At 36.8% G+C, this 21,142-nt stretch overlaps 1 protein-coding gene across 4 annotated transcripts; it reads left to right on the forward strand.

The window, feature by feature from the left end:
* Positions 1–4,623: 4,623 nt before the first annotated feature.
* On the forward strand, positions 4,624–17,564 carry LOC140230043 (uncharacterized). Of its 4 annotated transcripts, XM_072310249.1 has the most exons (7): positions 4,889–5,110; positions 7,495–7,547; positions 11,390–11,611; positions 13,526–13,669; positions 14,584–14,636; positions 15,594–15,646; positions 17,448–17,564. In XM_072310249.1, the coding sequence occupies exons 1-6, from the start codon at positions 4,941–4,943 to the stop codon at positions 15,642–15,644; spliced, it is 693 nt and encodes a 230-aa protein (XP_072166350.1). In that variant the 5' UTR covers positions 4,889–4,940; the 3' UTR covers positions 15,645–15,646; positions 17,448–17,564. The 4 variants fall into 4 exon arrangements, with proteins under 4 accessions (XP_072166351.1, XP_072166350.1, XP_072166349.1 ...); XM_072310250.1 differs by lacking the exons at positions 4,889–5,110; positions 7,495–7,547 and adding an exon at positions 4,624–4,878; XM_072310248.1 differs by lacking the exons at positions 4,889–5,110; positions 7,495–7,547 and adding an exon at positions 10,424–10,922 and having other exon boundaries at positions 14,587–14,636.
* Positions 17,565–21,142: the final 3,578 nt, after the last annotated feature.

Raw genomic sequence — 21,142 nt, forward strand, 5'->3', positions numbered from 1 at the left:
TCCAAAATGTTTGTGTGACTGCATGTGTGAATACATCAGTTTCTTTTTCTTTTTATGGTGGCTTGACAATTAAAAAAAAAAAACACATTAAGTTGAGAGCAAGAAAGACATTATTTCAAAAAGTGTAATTTAATTGTTTTTACAGTATTTTGAAGAAAATAAAAATTTAATTCTTGCTACCCTAAAAGTGATGAATAGTTTATTCATAGAATTTCAAATACAGTCATTTAAGCAATTTTTAGAAATAAATGAAAACATCATTTCTTTGAAAGAATGAATCCATTGTAAGACATAGGGGGAGTGCATCCCTCTTCATCATTCTAATTCAATACAATATGTAATCATGTTTGTGTGCTTTTTTCTTTTTCTTTTTCTCCTATTTACTTGGAATTACAAGATGATAAAGACTCTACCAGCAAGGCGTCAAAGGCTGAAATGCTACACATGAGGAGCAGGAGAAGGAGAAGCAGGACCTGGCAAAGCAAAACCTAAGAAGATAAGAAGGAGTCAAGAAGCAAAGGAAACCAAAATTTTATCAGCAGTAGGTACCCTGATGATGCACTAATGGGAAATGTTTGCTTTACCTCTAAAATAGAGAGAGAAATAAAAACAAAAACATGCTTGTTGTTGTTATTTTTCCTCTCTCTCTACAGACAAGTGCAACATATTTATGTATTTGGGGTGTACCTGAAAATCCCAAATTTGATTTACATGTGTACTTCAAAGAACATTGTTGAGTAGACTTTATTCAAAGAATTATCATCCAGGGATACTTCTTTTTGTCAGGGCGTTCAGACCTATGATCACTGTCGAAAGGATTATTCAGACGTAAGTTCTCTAAGTATAAAATAAAAACATGCCACATTGTTCTTTTACTTTTTCAAGAAAATAAAATTCCACAGTCAATTTCATGGTCGAGGAACTTCATAAAAACTCAACTCAATAACTCAACTGTGGTTGTCAGTTGCTAATGTGTGTAGTTCAAGTGCTGTAAACACTGTAAGCAAATGGGCGGAAAGTTGGAGGCATCCTAAACTACAAACATTTGCTTCACAGGGAACCTTATGCATTTTTGTAACAATTAATATTTCCCCTATTTTCTCCCTTTTGCTCTCTTTTTTGTGTTTGTTTAGCCCTTGTCATGTAGTTCACCTCAACACTTACACCTGTAACTGCAAGATCGGTGTGGGATGACATTGCTGTCTCTCTGGGACTTACTGGAAACAAAATGTGACTTTTCAAAGCAGGAAAGTGGTACCTACTACAGCAGGCAGTCGTGAAGGTGGAACTTGAAGAAACTGACTTATTGACTTGTTTCTTTCATTTATGTTGGACCAGTGCAAGTTTCCATGAACTTTACATGCATTTTATGTTAACTTACAATGGTTTGATTTCTGTTTTCCCACCAACTACAAACACAGCTACTCTCGAAAAACTCAAATTTACGTGCAATTACTGTGAGTCTTTCTTTTTTCTGAAATACTGACAAACAGCTGAAGAATTTCAATGTGCAAGGTTTTGTTATGATTTTAAGGCGATTATACACTGTTACTCTGACAATGCACTTTCCCTTTCTCTTTAAAATGTATCCTGCAACTTTAAATCATGTACAACAAATGTACCATGTTTTGTTTGTATCACTGGAAAACTGGAGAGGGAAAAATTCCACAAGCTTTTGTTTGATTTGTGAGGGCCATTACAATGTTCAGAGACAATAGCAACACTCTTTCCACTACTGTTTAGAAATGTATATTTTGTGCAACTTTACATTAAACTCAACATGTGGGCCAAACATTGTTTTAATGGCTCAAAAACTGGGGAAGAAAGCTGTTCTTAAAGCCGTTACATAACTTTGAGGTCAATTAGTGCTGTTACCATGGCAACACACTTTGCAGTGAGCTGAACACGTAAGCAAAACTTCTTTTGAATCGATGGAAAACTTCAGAAGTTCAAGAGATGTTTTAACTTGAAGTTGTTGTATATGACTTGCACTGTTGGAAAAGTGGTAGTGACATGACATCATATTTCTTCGTCACTCACAGGACTGCACAGAGTAAAAACACCTTAGGCCTTTGTGGAAGTGAGAGGTTATTGCAAGTTGTCTAATATTAGTTTAACTTGACCATTGAACAACTTAGTTTTGTAAACTTATTAATCACCCTAATTATGCCAGTCTACATCAACAAGGCTTTTAATAATCATTGCACAATGATGGAATTGCACAGTGTGTTTTCATCGCCCTTGTCTAAGCGTATTGAAATGTGAGTCTGACAATGGTACATGTATTGCCAGAAATGTTTGAGCTAGAAAAATGGAGAATGGCACATGTATCATTGCAATAAGTTGTACTATAGCTGCAAAGAAGAAATCATGTTACTGTGCAATTCTGAATTTAGAGCAATGTGAATGCAGCAGTCAGCGTTCTGAGACAGTTATTTTTTTTCCTATGCAGTCGTATATATGCTACCGTATAAGTGCTGCATGGTATTTTAATCATACATACACTGTATTTTAACTGCTGATCTCCCCCCTCTGCACAAAATTATGTTTGTTTGTTTGCTTGTTTTTTATCATACCTCTATCTGTATCGATGGATAACATTTATTACTGGACTCAACATCTGAGAGTTTGAGTCAGCAAATTGTTATAGTTGTATTTGCTACATTGTAGGCTACAATTTGCCACTTACCCTTATCAGTCAAAGCAATTCAATGTTCATTCATTTGTATCTTCCTGATTTATTGGTAACACAATTGTATATTTCTTGCTTATAAGTCAATTCTGGAAAGTAATATGTGTATAAACCAAAATTACATGTACTCTAGCCTTGAACCTTTTATTTTTTTTTTCTTCCGCACATTTTAACCAGCACATCTTCTTGTAAAGAATGCCTAAGGTAGGCACCAACATAATCTGGGATGGACAGAAAATGGACAATGTTGAAGATGAGATCTCCTGTAATGATATTACATTTTTAAGGTATACAATTGACAAGGTTCACACACAGTTGGAATTTCAATTCAAATGAATGCTTTGCCACAGTATTTTGCAGTGTATGCAGTGTCTGATTAATCTGGATTAGGACCAGTAGCACATTTAGTGCATCTCAAAGCACCCCTTCGGATGCTGGTATGATCATTTCAATTTGGCATTTTTCAAAATACACTGTATGTTTACAGTAAGTGTTTATGTACCTTTGTACACAAACTCTAACTGTAAACATTGCTTGTAGAGTATGTTAGATTGCAGCAATTTCCTCCCTGAGGTTTGTTTGTTTGTTTTGCAACATATTTTGGGAAATTGTAGTGGCATAGGTAGTTGTCTCATGCAAATTGTAATGGTAACTCGTTGAGCTGAACTTATTGTAGATGTTCAAGTTGACTGAATTTATTCATTGTTTATGTGGAAAAGAAATGGAAGTTGATGTTTTTTTGTCACTTTGTGTGATACTTTTAAGAACTATGACATCCATACTGCAGTATGTATATATGAATTGTACAGCACAATTATGATATTGCTTTTCCTACTAGTTTTGCATTTTTTTTTTCATTTTTTTGACAGTACAATTGTATTGAACTAATTGAATCATACAGCTGTCGTCATGATATAGAAAGACAAATCGACAACTTGAACTGCTTTGTACCATCTTATCTTTTTCTTTTTTGATGATGGAAATAAATAAACTATTGAATTGACTTTAATTGTCATCAATGTGTCTATATTTTAGATTTAATTTAATGACTTGAATATATCATTATCTTTATTCTTGTCACGTTTTTATTTGTGAATCAATATATATTGTAAATAAGTGTGATTCCCTTACATCTGGATGGTAAGTACATACCGTACACAAAACAAGAGTGAATTTTTCAAGGACCAACCAGAAAAAATATGTCAGCACAATATTTTATGTGTTTGAGAAACCACAATGCTAGAATTCCACTATCAAAGCCTTAGAAAAGCACTCGGAGAATACAGATCTCCATCAAGCAGTACTTTTTCACCCTTATTGTGATTTCTACCCATTGTAATAATTACATAAATAAATATGCGTAATATGCTGTAAATGACTTATTTCCAATGATCAAGAATCCTACAACCACGTAACCCCCCCCCCCCTCCCCCCCTCCCCCCCCCCCCCCCCCCCCCCCCCAAAAAAAAGGGGGGGACTTTGATCCAGGCAGTGATCCAAATTAATACCAAAATATGGCATTTCTTTTTTCTATCATTATTAACTTTATTTCTTAGAATATACAGTGTTATTCGATTCATATCTAGTAATTTCTGTAGTTACTTTAGAATAAAAAAAAAAAAGCTTGAACATACATGTACTTTTCAAACCAACGTCGCCAAAAAAACAAAAAAAAAAACAAACAAACAAAAAAAAAACAGTCACGAGTGACTTCATTCACGGTGACCGTTCTTTATGATGAACAGGTGCCGTAATGTACGATGTACGCATGCGCACGGTGTAAATCGTAGGCCACAAATCGCACAGTGTGCGGTATACATCGCAGCACCTGCGACAGATTGCAACAGGCTGCGATATCGCACATTATCGCAGCGCAGCGCATCGCAGTAAAAATCGCACAGTGTGAGTCCGCCCTTAGTCGTACAGAGCAGATTGTTTTTAGCGACGACAGGAAAGTCGACAACTTCACTTACGCTTCTCAACTTGCGATTTGGTTCCTTCCAATTAGCGTGAGCAAGTGGACACGAGTCATAAAATACTTCTTGTGATTTTCGTGCAATTTGGTTGGGTGAATTTTGAGATATCTACAAGGATACGGAAGTACTCAAGCACTATGCATACACCAGCGCTTGGATCGCGAAGCGGTGGCACTGTTTGTATCTACGTGGTCGGGCCACTCTTCCGAGGTATGGGTCCTACTAAAACTAGATCTAGATCTAAGTTAGTCCTTGGTGTTAATACGACCACCATGAGATTTATCTCGACCACAAAAACATTGAAAATCCATAAAGCAGATACCTTACCTGCAAAATTCAGCACAGAAACAACAGGGCCTGCAGCACAAGGGCCTCTAGCGGCAACGCTAGACCTTGGAGTCTGGACTTTCGTCTGGACTTTCTTCAAGTTCTGGCAGCTGGGGTATGTATTGCATACTATACAGATATTGACTTACCAGAGGTGGAATATAACATTTGAGATCCTCGCGGGAAGTTATATTTTTGTCGAGGATTATTATATTTTTCCGAAGCGCGTAGCGCTGAGGAAAAATATAGTATTCCGAGACAAAAATATAACTTCCCAAGGGAAATTAAATGTTATATTCCTACCGAAGGAAAAAGTCAATATCTGTTATATTATATGACCTACAGTACAAGAAATAAACTGCTGTATAGGCCCTAAAGCAAAACGACTAGGTCTAGAGAAACACTACTCCTTTTCGCAGTCATATTCATGAACGCGCGTACCGCATGACAACAGTGCGCTAGTGCCAGTGGTATTCAATCGAGCCACAAGTAGGACCTAACCTTTTGATACGTAGATCTAACTCCGATGGCTTTCACGTAGGCCTACCGGGAATTCGTTCTTCCGTGGAGTACGACCGTTGCCTGTTTATCACATACTAAGTAATTTCTAGAACAGTCGTTAATCAATCGTACGTAGGGCCTAGTTTCGTAGCGGTAGAGCCAGATTTTGTAATGAGAGATGTACAAATTGTAGAAGACTAGACCAAATGCCGCTTTTGGTCTGGGTAAAGCAAGCTTGTTGACATAACATTTGTTTGTGGTGATGTTTGAGAATGTGAATTTTCTGATTATAATGTAGGGCCTAATCTCTTCTGCCTGCGGTCACTGGTACAAGAGCTGTTTAGACTACGGACCTGGCCCTGGTCCAGGTCCTGCGCTAGTACAAGTAGCATAAAAACTTACTCAGTTCAGGCTCTGGTAATGTAATGGGAAATCCTTTGGCTTTCCTGTCACGACTGTCTAACATTGATTGGAGTAGGAGGCTCTATAGCTATCTCTCTCACAAGCGAAGCGAAGGGCAGCTGCTCATCAAAGCTGCCATGCCAGTTTGACGAAAACAAATCAGTTGCAATTTCGTAATTCGCGCTTGCAGTGTTAGCGTGTGTCAGTGTGATGCTCATTTGTTTTACCGCTAGCGCATTCTGTAAACGTAAGTGGTATGCGGTGCGTGTGCAATGTGGTCGGTCGACCGGTCATATACATTCGTAAGTATTATCACAGAGAAAAAGATTATATTCGCTTGTATTTATCACAGAGAAAAAGATTATATTGCGCGTTTATAGATTATAAGAAAGCTTTTGACTCTGTCGATAGAACATTGCTATGGAACAAAGTTGCTAGATGTAACATACAGGGAAAAGTTTTTGATGTAATCCGAAATATGTATAAAAATCTAAAGTCATGTGTTGTCAACAATTCAGAGCGTTCTGACTTTTTTAATTGTAATATTGGAGTGAGGCAAGGTGAAAATCTCTCTCCTTTGCTATTTGCATTGTATATAAATGATTTTCAAGATTATGTAAGTTCCGCATATAATGGTGTTGATTTTTTGCCTAATGATTTGTTGACCGTATTACATGATAAAGGAATAGATGTATTTTTAAGACTCTTCTCATTGATGTATGCTGATGATACTTTAATCCTAGCTACTAGTGAGAACGAATTGCAATCTGCACTCAATGCTGTAAGTGATTACTGCAAATTATGGTTACTACAAGTTAATGTCAGTAAAACAAAAGTAATGATTTTCTCAAGAGGAAAAGTTAGAAAATTCAAGCCCTTTATGTTTAATGAGAATGTTTTAGAGGTTGTAGATGAGTATACTTACCTTGGAGTGGTGTTTAATTATAAAAATGATTTTAAAAAGGCCCAAACTAAACAAGTTGATAAAGCGAAACGAGCAATGTATAGTCTAATGGTTAAGTCTCGAAAGATGCGGCTTCCAATAGATATCCAATTAGAATTGTTTGACCGGCTTGTTGTACCCATTCTTATTTATGGTAGTGAAGTTTGGGGATATGAGAATTTAGCACTCATAGAGAGTCTACATTATCAATACTGCAAACATTTACTGAGACTAACAAAAAATACTATGAATAGCATGGCTTTGGGAGAACTAGGAAGGCTTGAAATAGCCTGTACTGTTAAAGAAAGAATGCTTAATTTTTGGTTAAAGATTATTACAGGAAAAGAAAGAAAATATTCATCTATTGTATGTAATATCATATCACTTTTGCATAATTATAAGATATATTCATCACCATGGTTGTTGAAAGTTTATGATACACGAAATGAGTTAGGAATGTCTTTTGTTAGGAATAACTTTGAAAACGTAAGTTCTTCGTGGTTTAGGTGTTCGATAAAACTTAGATTAAGAGACGAATTTGTACAGAATTGGCAGTCTAAGATAAGTAACAGTTCATGTTGTACGAATTACAGAATCTATAAAACGAATTTATGTTTAGATCCATATTTGTTAAAAATCCCTTACATTTTCAGACAACTTCTTTCCAAATTTCGCTGCGCCAACCACAGATTGCCAATTGTAACGGGTAGGTATGCTGGTATTGAACATTGTGATCGATTGTGTAATTTATGTAATTCTAATAGACTAGGGGATGAATTTCACTATTTATTTGAGTGTCATACATTGAATAATGCCAGGAATAAATTCATTAAATCCTATTATAAAATAAGACCAAACACTTTAAAGATGTCTCAGTTATTTAATTCCCAAAATCGTAGTGAGTTGATAAATTTAGCTAAATTTTGTAAGGAAATAATGAAGCTCCATAAGAAATAATAATTATTAATATCATTATTTGTATTTTTTTCATGTAAATATAGCTTTTTACAATGTTTAGTTTTATATTATTGAAATTGCTTTTATCTGCGTTATTGTTGCCCTGCTTTTTTTTTTTTTTTAACTGTTTTGTTTGTCTTCCTTCTCTCTTTCCTTCTCTCTCTCTCTCACTCTCTTTCTCTCTTCTGGGTCCTGCACCATTCTGTATATTTTGTATATTTTGTAAATATGCAATTTTCTGTATATATATGTAATTTACAATGTATTAATGTATTAATTAACTGATTTTATCTGTTACGGTGTTTATTTTTGATTTTCTTCAATACCCTGACGTTGGGTGACATGAGAAAATAAAAAAACCATTGTCATTGTCATTGTCATTGTCATTGTCATTGTCATACCGGTATGTGTGTGTGTGTGCAAAGCGTCTCTGTGTATGTTGCGCGCATCATAACAATTGATTTTTGATTACGTCACCCCTCCAGATATAACGCCATTTGTTTAACGTAGTCGCTGTTATATTCCATGATTGTACGTAATTTACGTCATGTTATGAAATATAACGCTTCTCATCCTTGTAAACATGGTCACGTGACAGCATTTTGACCAATCACACATTGGTATCTATATAGGTCATATAATATTAAACGTTATGTACGCTGTGATGTGCCTACTAGTATTATTAGCGCTGTGCACGTACAGCTGTCGACGGAGCGGCGAGTAGAATCTTCTCGGTCCTTGACTGCTCACTAGTCCTAGAACCTAGTCCTAGTTCTAGTCTAGAGTCTATATGTACTGAGTGCCGTTTTCTTCTAACCAGGCGTAAACCGTGATTGCCGTTGACTATTTTTTTGATTTAGATTTTAAGAATCACTCAGTCTTCATCTTCGTTAGATAGTTTGAACTGTGATGTCGAACCATTATCGCTCATCATCATGCATAGTTTGATAGTGCAACGTTAACCCTGCCGTTACTTACACACAGTTTTCTATGGGCAGCACGTTCGGACAATGATGCCAATTTCATTTTGCATATCCGGAATATTCCCCACAAATTTGATCTAAATAAAAAGCTTTTGAAGAGATTCCTTTTAAAAATTAATAAATATTGTTTAACATGTTTATTTCAGCTCCATATTGCAATTTTACTAAATAACAATTTTTGCAGTACTTCGTGTGAGATTTCATCAGTAAATTGACATGTGTAGAACCTTTCTAGTTCGTTTTGCTAAAGTCGGAGGTTGGCACCTGTGACGTATGCCAAATTGTGTGGATCGTTCCTTGGCTTGCTCGTTTTCATTTTTTTTTCAAAAAATCATTACAGGCTTATCCTGGGTTTTAGAATCCTGTCTTTCCAGTTGTAGGCATCAAAAAATGTAGATTAGAATTATCAGACAAGTAGAAAATGTCAGTGGTAAAATGAAGGGGAGCCAGAATTCACTCCTCACGTAATATACGTTCGCGATCATCCAGCGGTTTGCTTCCTGAAATGGCCGCCGCCGGGCTCCACGGCGTGCTACACAATGTCATTTTTACGTGTAAAATCGCAAGAGTGCACCACAGAACTCTTCTGTGGAGTGCACCCTCTTATGGGTTCACACCCATAAATATTTCCCCATAGGGATGTGTGTTAAAAATCAAATTTCAAAAAATTCTGTAAAATAGCTGGGAGAAATGAGGTGTTTCAGCTTCACTAACCTGGATAAGTTAGATATACCCTTTCATCCATCAAATTCTCAGGGTGGATATTTCAGTTCAAATTCTGTCCAGGGGTCCGCAAAGCCAGACTACGAGTTCTTGTCACTCAAAAAATCACCCATTTTCCGTACACGTACCCAATGAAATATAGTCCCCTCAAATTCCACCAGAAAAGCTGTCATCTTCCAACTAAAATGCAATTTGTAGAGGAATTCATACACAATATCTACAGCTATTCAGTTTTTTGCCAAACTACATCATTGATTTTTAATCAATTTTTTTCTTCATTTATTTTGGTATCTTTGAATTTGTGAAGGGGTCTGGGACAGTTCATTGTATTTACGGGTGTGAGCCCTTATAGGTTTGTACGCTCTTAGCCTTTTGTCAAGGCCCTCTCGCTGCAATGGGCCCGCGAGGCGAGCCCAGCCGAGCGCGACAGCGCGACCCCACTCTGCTGGGCTCTCTTCACCATACAGCGAGAGGGCCTTGACAAAAGGCTATACGCTCTTTGCCCTGAACATTCGAGATTTGTTGTGTGTTTGTTGTGTGTTTTTTTTTTCTCCACCTGTTCTTCCGGGACCGGTAGCTAAAATCATTTTGTGATTGGCTGGTAATTAATTGACGTAGTCAATTTATTTTGAGAGCGCGATTCTCAATCGATGTATAATCCAGCGCGTGGAAGCGGTGGAAGCAGAAGAGAGAGAGAGAGAGAGGGGGGGGGGGTAGAAAAGAGAGAGAGGGCGTGATCAAAGTGCAACCAGCATGACCAGGAAGGTTGGACGACAACTTTGTCATGAATATTTATAGTCCTTTCTTACACGCGATTGGATGACCGATCATAGAACGTTCGAGAACAGGTCCCCCCCCCCCCCCATTACCACCACCACCACCACCACCTTCACTCCTTCAACCCCTGTCCGCAATCAGAATACAGCTGGCTGTTCAGTTGACAAGTCTGTTCATTCGCTGCGTGGACTACATACCGAACAGGATAAATCACGGTTAGGTGTTCTCCTCTCAATTGCCTTATAACCGAGTTATGAATTTGTTCAAGACATTGGTCATTCTTTTAGCTAGTGAGTATACATTAGCCTTGTCACGACCTCCTAACATCACGAGCGTCATGATCTTGGTCACGATTGGTGAGGAGGCGAAATTGTGTTTGGAAACGTATAACCCACTGGTTATAAAATGGGAGAAAGATGTTACATACAACGGGTCGCCTGAGCATCAAGGGGACCCTACGTTCGCTACATGGACACCATCTCTGGGCCCGTGGAGTACATCTTCGAAGTATAACTTCTCGGAGAATGGTGGCTGTCTCCGAATATTCAATGTATCGGAGAAGGATGAGGGAGTGTATGTATGTACAGTCACTTACACATCATATCATACAGAGACCTCCACGTTCGAGGTGCAGTTATACGGTGAGGAAATAATCAACATGATTTGTCGTTCTGTTTGTTTGTATATATTTTTTTTCACCGCTGTGGTTTATTGGAAAGAAAGGGAGTCGTCGTAGAATCTGAGCAAACAAAACCATGTTATCATCATGATAAATATTCTTTCTTTTGCAAAACATTTAGAAATCAATACATCACTTTAGTGTCATTTTTAGATTTAAATAGATCTTATTGTACAAATATTCATTTTGTTAGTCGACTACCGGGGAAAATGTAGTTTATGCTCTACCATTGCTACGCCCATCAGCAATGTGATGTTCCAGTTTCTTTAAAGGAAAATAATGTGACTCCTTCGAAACCAAAATGTTTTGATAATATCAAGTTATCTAGATGTGACGATTATCCGCATGAAATGCATGACGAGACAATGCATCATACGGATTGAATTTATTTTAAACTAATTTGTGCCTTCAATAATTTCATTTCTGTAGAAACTACCACTTCCAAACAGGAAGCCATAACACAGGCATCAAACGTCTCGACTGTCGTCTCTACCACGACTGCTAGAGGCACTTCCAGACAGGAAGCCGTAACACAGGCATCAAACGTCTCGACTGTCGTCTCTACCACGACTGCTAGAGGCACTTCCAGACAGGAAGCCGTAACACAGGCATCAAACGTCTCGACTCCCGTCTCTACCACGACTGCTAGAGGCAAGTTACAAATAGTGCAGATTATTCTCATCAAAGGAAGGTTATCATCGTACCACATTACATCAATTACTCTGAACTTATATTGGAAGTTATTAACTAATTCCTGTGAACTTAGTGGATGTATTCAACTATTTAAACTGAAGATTACGAATTTATAAAAATATCCTGCAGGAAAGAACGCAATGTCCAACAGCATGAAATGCATTGTAAACACAGAGTGCAATCTCTTTACACTGTTAAAGGAAACCAAAACTCAAAGAGATATGTGGGTAAAGCAGCAACATTAATAGAACACATCAGTGAAAGTTTGAGGAAAATCGGGACAATTGATGCAAAAGTTATGAGATGTTAAAATGTTGGTGTTGTAATGACTGGATAAAGAGATTACTTCAGTTTATGACATCGTACTGATTGTGTGGAAAACAATAGTTCAGTTCAGTTCAGTTCAGTTTTTATTTCTGCATTTCAAAATCAATACAAATCCACAAATCAACAAAATACTTACATAGTCATTTACACAGCTAATATTCGTAACGTTTGGATCTTACATACATTTTTTTTTTTCAAGAACGAATATCATATATGAAAGGAAGCAATAGGAAATGATAAAAATGAAATGCAGGGGACCATCATCATAAGCTAAGCTTGACGAGGAAGATGGCCCCAGGTAAAGAGATACATAAAGAAAATCTTGCCACTCACTGAGTGGGGGGTAATTGTGCAAAGGGCACAACGAAGAGATACATAAAGAAAATCTTGCCACTCACTGAGTGGCAAGTGTATAAAGGAAATAATCAATAAAGAAAATTCAACATACTTTCACTTAATGAAAGAGCACTTGACTAACCTCTTTCAGAAAGCAGGGGAAATTTTGTATTACTCTTTATTATGTCAGTACCTATTGAACGAATGTGTAATTGCCGTAAAAGTGATTTTTTTTTTTGTTGGAATTGTTCTTTTATTTTCTTTATGTTGTCCACAAATGACGTCATCAAACTCATGTAGTCTCCTTATCCAGTCATTACAACACAAAAATGTAAAATTCATAACTTTTCCATCGATTGTCTGATTTTCCTCAAACTTTCACTGATGTGATCTACTTATGTTGCTGCTTTCACTCAATCCACGTTACTCTGGGTTTTGGTTTCCTTTGGATTCTTATAGCGCTCGAACATTATGAGCACATTGTGAATTATCATTCACAGCTTAATAAATAGCATTGTACATTTTTAACTCTCTTTGAAAAATCATACCAGTGTGAACTTATCTCCACACAGTTATCAGTCGAGGGTTTCCCAAAGTCGACCACGATGTAAAATGTGACACATAGTGAACACACTGTTAACACTTTATGAGCACACCTGATGACACTGTGTTCTTTCCAGTAGGGCAAATCTGTTCACATATACATGCATGTACTTAAAAGTTTTAACGCGACAGTCTCGGTGATTTTTTTCCCAGTGGGAAATGTGAAACAAACAGGACATTCATCCCTAAATCCTGCAACACACCAAGCAATATCACTATCAAAGGTTTATTTTTGTGTGTCAAACTGTCAGTTAACAAAACTATAATCTGATAATCTTGTCCGATTTGAATCCTCTTTGGAGTATGCTTAGACATGAAAGAGTGAGAAAAATCGTGAAAAAAGATAATTTTGAAAGTAATATCAATATCTATACTATAGATTACATGAACTAATCACTATATGATATACTTGATGAAGGTGACCTTGTTCTTGCTGTGCAACTTCAATCGAAAAAAAAAAAGAAAAGGAAAGGAAACTGAAAAAAAAAAAAAAAAAACGTGGGAAGACAAATTGTGTAAAACCAGGATCCAGTCCCACAATCGCCATCCACTTTCACCATTAATGTAAGTTGTCATATTTATTTCTGTATTTTTCCTCATTTTTAGGTAAAGACATACCTCACGACGAAGATGAACCACCCAAGACACCGTTAATTAGGATCATACTTGCAGTAGGGATCATTGCTGCAGTCTTCATATTCGGTGTGTCAGGTGGAGTTCTGATGTATTGGAAATGGCATAACAAGACAGGTATTATTGTAATCAGCTCATCCTAGAGATGTAGACAATGATATTTCTGTCCTTTTGTTTTATCATAAATTGTTCTTTCTTTTTCAAAGACGTTTCAAAGCTAGTGCATCTGATGAATGCTGAGGTTCTAGATTTGCATCTCATGTAATTTACTTAGCTTTGTTTTGTTCATTAATTTTGATACATGTAGTCTGTTCTGATTTTCTGTTACCAGAAGGGTCTTGCAAGATCGACATTTTTTTTTTTTTTTTGGCCAAGTTCAAGATGAAATGAGGACCGTTGTGACATACATGCATATGTACTGTATTATTATTACTGAATTATGTTTAAATGAAGATTATGCAGAGTTCCACATTAGCGGTTGCCGCCTCTAAAAATTTGCGACAGACCACCAAATTTATCTTATGGTGGCCCGGACCGTACAACTATAAGTTTCATGTATTGTTACTTCACAATCTGCTTCTATAACCATGATAACAGGTCACTGCAAATCTCTTTCGGGCACAAAAATCTCAGATTTAAAGATTTTAATGGCCCGAATGGTCCAGTCAAGCCTAATATATATGTAGTATACACACAAGCACACACACACATACACACGGTGTATATATATGTGTGTCTGTGTTTGTGTGTTTGTGTTTGCGTGTGTGTTGGTTTTTTCACCCAAAAAAAAAAAAGAAGAATATGCTTGAATTCATTACCAGCACGTAAACACGTGTAAAGCCATAATAAGGTATTAAATTGTTATACATTTTAATGCACCGCACATGTTTGTTTTGTTTGTCCACCGCAGGCTAGAGCTTTTGATTACGTCATATCTTCCACTGCATGAATTAGCATACTGATGATTCTTCCCATTTTACTCCATTCTCTCTTGCCTCAAATGTCCAATTCTCGGGGAAAAAACAACACAGTAGACGGAGAGAGGAGCGAAAGTTGTGCATTGGCTTTCTTCCCATGTTTTAAGGTAGGCATTCGATTTTACCTGTCTTTGCTGTATGTTTTCTTCCGACAAAAAACCACTAGATTGCCATAATTTATGATCTCACTTTCGTCTAGAAACATAGACAAGAAACCGAAACAATTTTTTTTTTTCAAAAGAGACCTCTCCCTGCTTTTTCTTAATGACTTCTTCCTGCAAAGTGCATAGATACGATATCCCGTATCACGCTGTCTTTTTTTATGAAAGACCGCAATTGATTAATGGCGGGGTATAAATGATTACTTTTGACGAGTAGAAAATCTAGTTACAATGCATTTGACATTCTATCAAGCAGTACAAGCCAGATAGTTGTCAGATGTTTATTTCCATATTGAAAAGAGTCGGTAGAGATTCCCACAATAACGAAACGGTACGCTCTTTATTTTGCTGACATTATTAATTAGTTGGCACGAAATTTGATACAAAATGATAACTTTATATGGACTTCTGAAATAGATTCGTAAACTTTTCCTCTTTCTTTGGCGATGGGATAGCTACTGTGGCTTCCGCTGTAAATGGTTGAAATGTTGAAAAATATATGTATTGTCTTTACTCATTCATTCATATTATATGTATTTTTTTGTGTTAAACTTTATCTTTTGTATTTCTTTAAAAATACGATATATCGAAATACATATCTTGTCTTTTACCTTTCATGGGTGGATGAAATTAAAGCACAATTGAATTGAATCGAATGTTCCATTAAAAAAAAAAAAAAAAAAAAACCTCCCACATAAACTATCATTCTGTGTGTGCGTGTTTGAGTGTTGTATACATTTTACAAAGTTGTCAGGTTTAAGGGACACAAAACGTACATCTGTGTATGGAACATTATGACGAGGCTATAGAGTATACTATTATGCGAGTGCTCTGTAATGTCCGTAAAAATAACAGTATCTTATTTCTTTATCTCATTGTTTGTAAAATTTCCAAACTTTGCAGATTAGGAACGAAGTTTCCCGTGAAACTGAAGAGGAGGTCTCCATGGTCTAGAGGTAAGTGCGTTGCAAATATCAGAATAATTAAAGTCGATATTAGCTTAAAGGGGTGGTACAGTTTCCGTTGAGATGGGGCTTCTGCAGGTTTCCAACGTTTTTTAATTAGTATGACTTTTTGAGAAAATGAGAAGCCTCTTATGAAATCATGAAAGAGCATATAATTGTAAGACGAATTCAAAGTTGTCGTTTTTTTTTATGAAAATTTATTTTGTAATGGCCGAGATATCCAAAACAAAGCAATCCTTATAAAAAGTGGGACCCACCCTTTTTATTAGGATCGCTTTATTTTACTTTGTTTTGATATCTCAGCCGTTTCAAAACCAATTTTTATGAATAAACTTTGAATTTCTCTCAGAATTGTATGCATTTTAACATTTCACGAAGTGGTTTCAGGTATCTTGCTAAAAGTTAAAAACTGAATCCTCTCCTTAACCGATGATAATATATACATTCCCTTTAAACCAAAAGTTAAAGAGTCACTGTAACGGCGATAGTACCGTAGAATCATTTCATTTTAGTTTCATTTTATTTCAACCCTTGCTCAGCCAGCTAGGGCTGTTATTCTGCAAATACGTACATACAATATAAAAGAAAAAAAATAGTGAGCCTCATCAGACTAAAAGGCGATAAGGCTGACATTGACACAAAAGGGGGATTACCGCAGTATGGGGATTGAAATCAAAGTTGTTTGTGTTGAGTTATACATAATACACCATTGTGTCTACGGGAGAATAGCGCGCAGTGTAGACAAAAGGTACCACCCTGCGACAGACATTGATGAGCATGACTCATCTATCTAAAATGCAACATGCAATGTCAAAGATCATGTTGCAGTGTGTACATAATCATGCGTGTAATTCCCTATAACGCTGTACATCAGCATTTTGTAGGCCTAGGGTACTATTCCCGTGTCAGGCAGATGTGTGTACTTAACTCTACACATGAATCTGAAAATATAGTGACCATTATGTTTTCAAAAGGAGAATGATACTCAGGGGGATTTGATTGCCGAATTGATCTGAGGGGTTAGAATGGGATAGTGATGATGCTGATGTAGCTGCTCTAAACACAAACCTGTTAGGATATTGATGTTTTTATACTCTCTAAAAAATCGAGTGAAAATATATGTTAACTCTTGAAGGAGTGAATAAAAAAGAGTGAATTTAGAGTTAAATCTTTTTTTTTTTTTGTATTCACTCCTTCAAGAGTGAATATTTTCACTCGATCCTTTAGAGAGTATCATAGGAAATACATCACCCGCTACGCTTTTCTCGTTATTCCATAAATTTCGCAAAGTATAACGTCGGTATTAGGTGTTCATTTCATGATACCGTAATAAATTGTGTGCTTAATGATCTATGATAATTGTAAGTTGGAATAATCTTTAGATAATGATGGCTCAACTCTAATATATCATACTGCAATGTCCCATGAAAGCTCTCATGAGAATTTCTTTTCCTTGAACGTATGCTCAGGAAGTTAAGGGTGTTGATATAAATGAACACGTTCTACGGTGCATTCAAAATAAGAGAGAGACATAAAAATGTAAAGGGACCGTACTTGTATGTTGTGAACCTTTGAACTTGTTGATCCTTGCGATGTATTACAGTAATGGAAAGACATAGGATTGAACAAAATTTAATGATATAGTACCATAATCCTATTAATGTGTGTGTTGGGGGGAGGGGGTGAGGGAAGGGCTGGTCTTTAGGAGTGGAATAATTCTCAAGAAGGCACTGTATAATATCCCAGCATAATCGGCATTAATTGTTACATGTTTTACCTATTCTTTCTTCAGGGAGCGTCTGAGAGTGTCTCCTACAAGCTGTCTTGGAGCCCGCAACCTGCATCAAGATGTTTGAAGATCTCGGAAGTTGTTGCAGAGCTTGAATAAAAATATGAATTACTTTGATAACTCGAGTATGTAGTCTTGTTATTTTGGCTTGAAGTATCGGAAATTGGAAAAGACATTGTAAACACAATTTAGGTACCTAAATGTCATGTAAAACAGATAAGAGCATTCACGTAAGTACCCTGTACGTACGTATGTATTATAATATGTGCGAGTGTGTGTGTGTGTGTGTGTGTGCGTGTGTGTGTGTGTTCGTGCCTATGAGTTTGCCCGTGTAGAATATATCAGAGGCTTATGAACAAATAGATATAGATATATTGCTTACATATACGTATTTTTGTAATATATATACACGTAAATCATAAATAACAAACACAATATATATTATATATATATATTATAAATAATCATATAATTATATATATATATGTATATATATATATATATATATAGTCATATAATTCTATATATATATATATATATATATATATATATATATAGATACAGTGCACTCCCGTTATAACCGAACAAATACAATATATAACGAAAACAAGGAAGCCACGCATATATGATATTCTGTTTGTTGAATACTCGTCATACACTGGAAAGCTATGTAAACAATAAAACAAATAGTTCAATTTCATATTATTGTATTACAATAACGCAAGTTCCCCTCGGAAACTCTGCGTGACACACCAAGCGAACACACAGTGATGTGACGCGTTCGCCCATGTAGAGACGCTGTAAATGCCTTGTTCCGCTACGTACTTTCGAAAGCGATCCGCATTTCGTTATAACGGAGCACATTTCTTTTGTTTTTCTTTGTCAGTGGTGCTCGGAAAAGACTTCGTTATAACGAAAATTTCGCTATAACCGTGTTCGTTATAAGCGAATTTTGTACCTTAGACTTTAATGGCGATAATTTTGGGACCAGAAGTTTTACTTCGTTATAACCGTGTTCGTTGTGACGGGAGTGCACTGCATATAACTTGTTACCAGTCTCGAATCATAATAAACTACTAGAGAATAGTATCGCCTTTTCATCCAGGTTCTAAGCTTCTTCTTTTTTCACCACGTTCGTTTTCAAAAAACCTGTTTTTCCTCTTGTACACAACAATGACACAGAAATTCTAGTTTTATATGTTGTGAATGTATAGTCACGTTAACACAGCTATAGGTATGAACGTGTATCGACATACAGTTTTGATCTTTCAGTTAAGTAAACGCAAATAGAAGGAAAGTATATTTATGTGTCCATGTAATCAGATGATTATTCACAGGGTATGAGAGTAAACTCCTAGTGCACATGCATGATATTTGTGTTGTCAAGGTATTTTGTTGAAAGGCATTGTTTGTCAATTACAGTTGAAACAAAAACCCAGCTTTAGTGCTTCAAAATAGTTCTAAAATGTGAGTTAGGGATAGACACCACCAGTGTAAAAAAGTCAATCAGTATATTGTCAAATATACAAAATGTGAACAATAGTTTCAGTAATCGTATCCAGACTAAATTGTCTATTGTTATGGTTCAGTGGGAAAAATAATGATATCTCCTCATATTATATTAGGCTTTATTAAAGAAATTTATATGGTAGGATGTTTTGTACTACAACTGACCTACACATATTCATAAGATAATGCAATAGCTCGAACTTTTTTTAAATCACTGCTCCCAATGGTAAACAGGCCCTTTCCCTGGCTTATTTCCACTCGATTTCGCCACAGGCGGACAGGCAACCACACACTTTCCTAAATAATGGCATTATAGCAAACACAAACAATGTATAACCCGGTGCCACCGGGATTACTTTGCATAAAAAGAACTTGATCATAAGACGACACATAAAACAATATGAAAATAATGACATAGAAACATTTCCTATGCATATTCAAGACGATAAGACCCTCCAACAGCATCCAAATAGAACTGTCTGTAACCAGTTTGATAACTGGTATTATATTTTCATTATTTATGCCTGTCAGATATTGACACAATATCACTTTGCATTATAAACAGATTCATTTATCATTATGGCTATACAGCTTTGCAAAAAAGGGCCTATGAGAGATTAAGAAAAGATCGAGACAGAAAGCATTAGACATACATAAGCCTTCAAAGAAAATCAAATTGCCATGCAGCAGGGTCCCGAACAAGCAAAGCCTAAAATGTATGGGCCTTCATTCATGTCATTGAATACACATGCAGGAAAACATTTTTTTTTTTTTTTTTTTTTACAATAACTATAACAATCAATGTAGCCCTACTTAGGTACAACAAAACAAACTTTCACAAAACAAGACAATAATAGACATTTTCACAGGTGGTGATTACAGAAAGGAAGGGACAATGAAAATATAATTTAACGAGAAAGAGTAGGACTCAAAGAGAAAGAAATAGAAAGACTCCTTCTTCACTGTACAATAAATACAATAGGTGCGGTCATGATCGTCACATGCTATTTTTACTCCCTTGTGGGACTTTCCTGGACAGATACTCGTTGGTCAATGTGCGAAGTACAAAATAAATTGCTCACAATCGGCAGTGGATCAAGCATTGCTATACATAGTCCAGGCGCAGCGACCCAGAAAAAATGACTTCGTTCAACCCACCCCGCAGAAAAGGTTTGACTGCATGGGGTGGTCGGTTGGACCCTCTGGAACACCCCTAGGTAGTATATGTGATATCAAATTGTGGTATCAATGAAATTTTACAGGCCATTTTAACAAGCCATATTTCATGAATACACAGTTTATGCATTGCTCGTGTCCATAGATACCTAATACAGATGTGTTTTCTGTGTGCGTGCGTCAGTGTGTACGAGTGATTTTGTACACAATTTGTGTCTGCATCTGTTTGTCGGTCTGTCTGTTAGTCTTTCTATGCATTCCGCCTTTGCCACTGGAGGATCGGGCTGACTTTCAGTCTGGTTCGCTGACAGGTTGTAGGGGATAGAGAGTGGGATGCAGACAAAAGACAGACAGAAAGACCACACACACACACACACACACACACACACACACACACACATACGCACACACACACACCAGGGGCGGATCCAGGAATTCAGTAAAGAGGGAGTGCCTACAAAATAAAAGGGGGCGCACCCCCCCCCCATTTCTTCCTTTTCATTTCTTTTGATTTAACAAAAAAAGAGGGGGGCGCCCGGTGCACTCCCCCCTAGATCCACCATTGCATGCAGACACAATTGCAGATAGAGGGAGAGGGAGAGAGAGAGAGAGAGAGAGGCGAAGTGCAACCATGGAGGTTTAGACGGGTGGGTTGAAGTTCGCCGGAACGCGTGTTGTAGAGATGCACCGTAAAGCAGCGCAAGTCGGCCCAAAGTTGTTGCCAATCTGGTACGCTCAGACTGCTTTTAGCGATTTCCGCACGTGCATTGTCTATGGAAGCCCCAAAACATAGTCTGCTGAATTCAGGTAAAAACGAGTAAATCATAAGAGCTAAGATCAGTACGATGGCTACTTATGGAACGCCAGTGCAGTAATAAGACATTGTGAAAAAACACACAGTAAAAAAAAGAAAGAAAAAAGAATGATAATAATAAAGGGAAAAAAAGAATGGGAGAGGGCTCTGGTGCGGGGGAGGGTTTAGTGGCAGATCTACTGGGGGGAGGAGGGGGGGG

This window comes from Diadema setosum, chromosome 6 (assembly GCF_964275005.1).
Source record: "Diadema setosum chromosome 6, eeDiaSeto1, whole genome shotgun sequence".
NCBI lineage: Eukaryota > Metazoa > Echinodermata > Echinoidea > Diadematoida > Diadematidae > Diadema > Diadema setosum.

Coding starts and splice junctions, on each gene's coding strand:
- LOC140230043 (XM_072310247.1), top strand. CDS start 10,535: ATGAATTTGTTCAAGACATTGGTCATTCTTTTAGCTAGTGAGTATACA. Junction 13,670..14,583: donor GAAATGGCATAACAAGACAG/GTATTATTGTAA, acceptor AAAACAACACAG/TAGACGGAGAGAGGAGCGAA. Junction 14,637..15,593: donor CTTTCTTCCCATGTTTTAAG/GTAGGCATTCGA, acceptor CAAACTTTGCAG/ATTAGGAACGAAGTTTCCCG.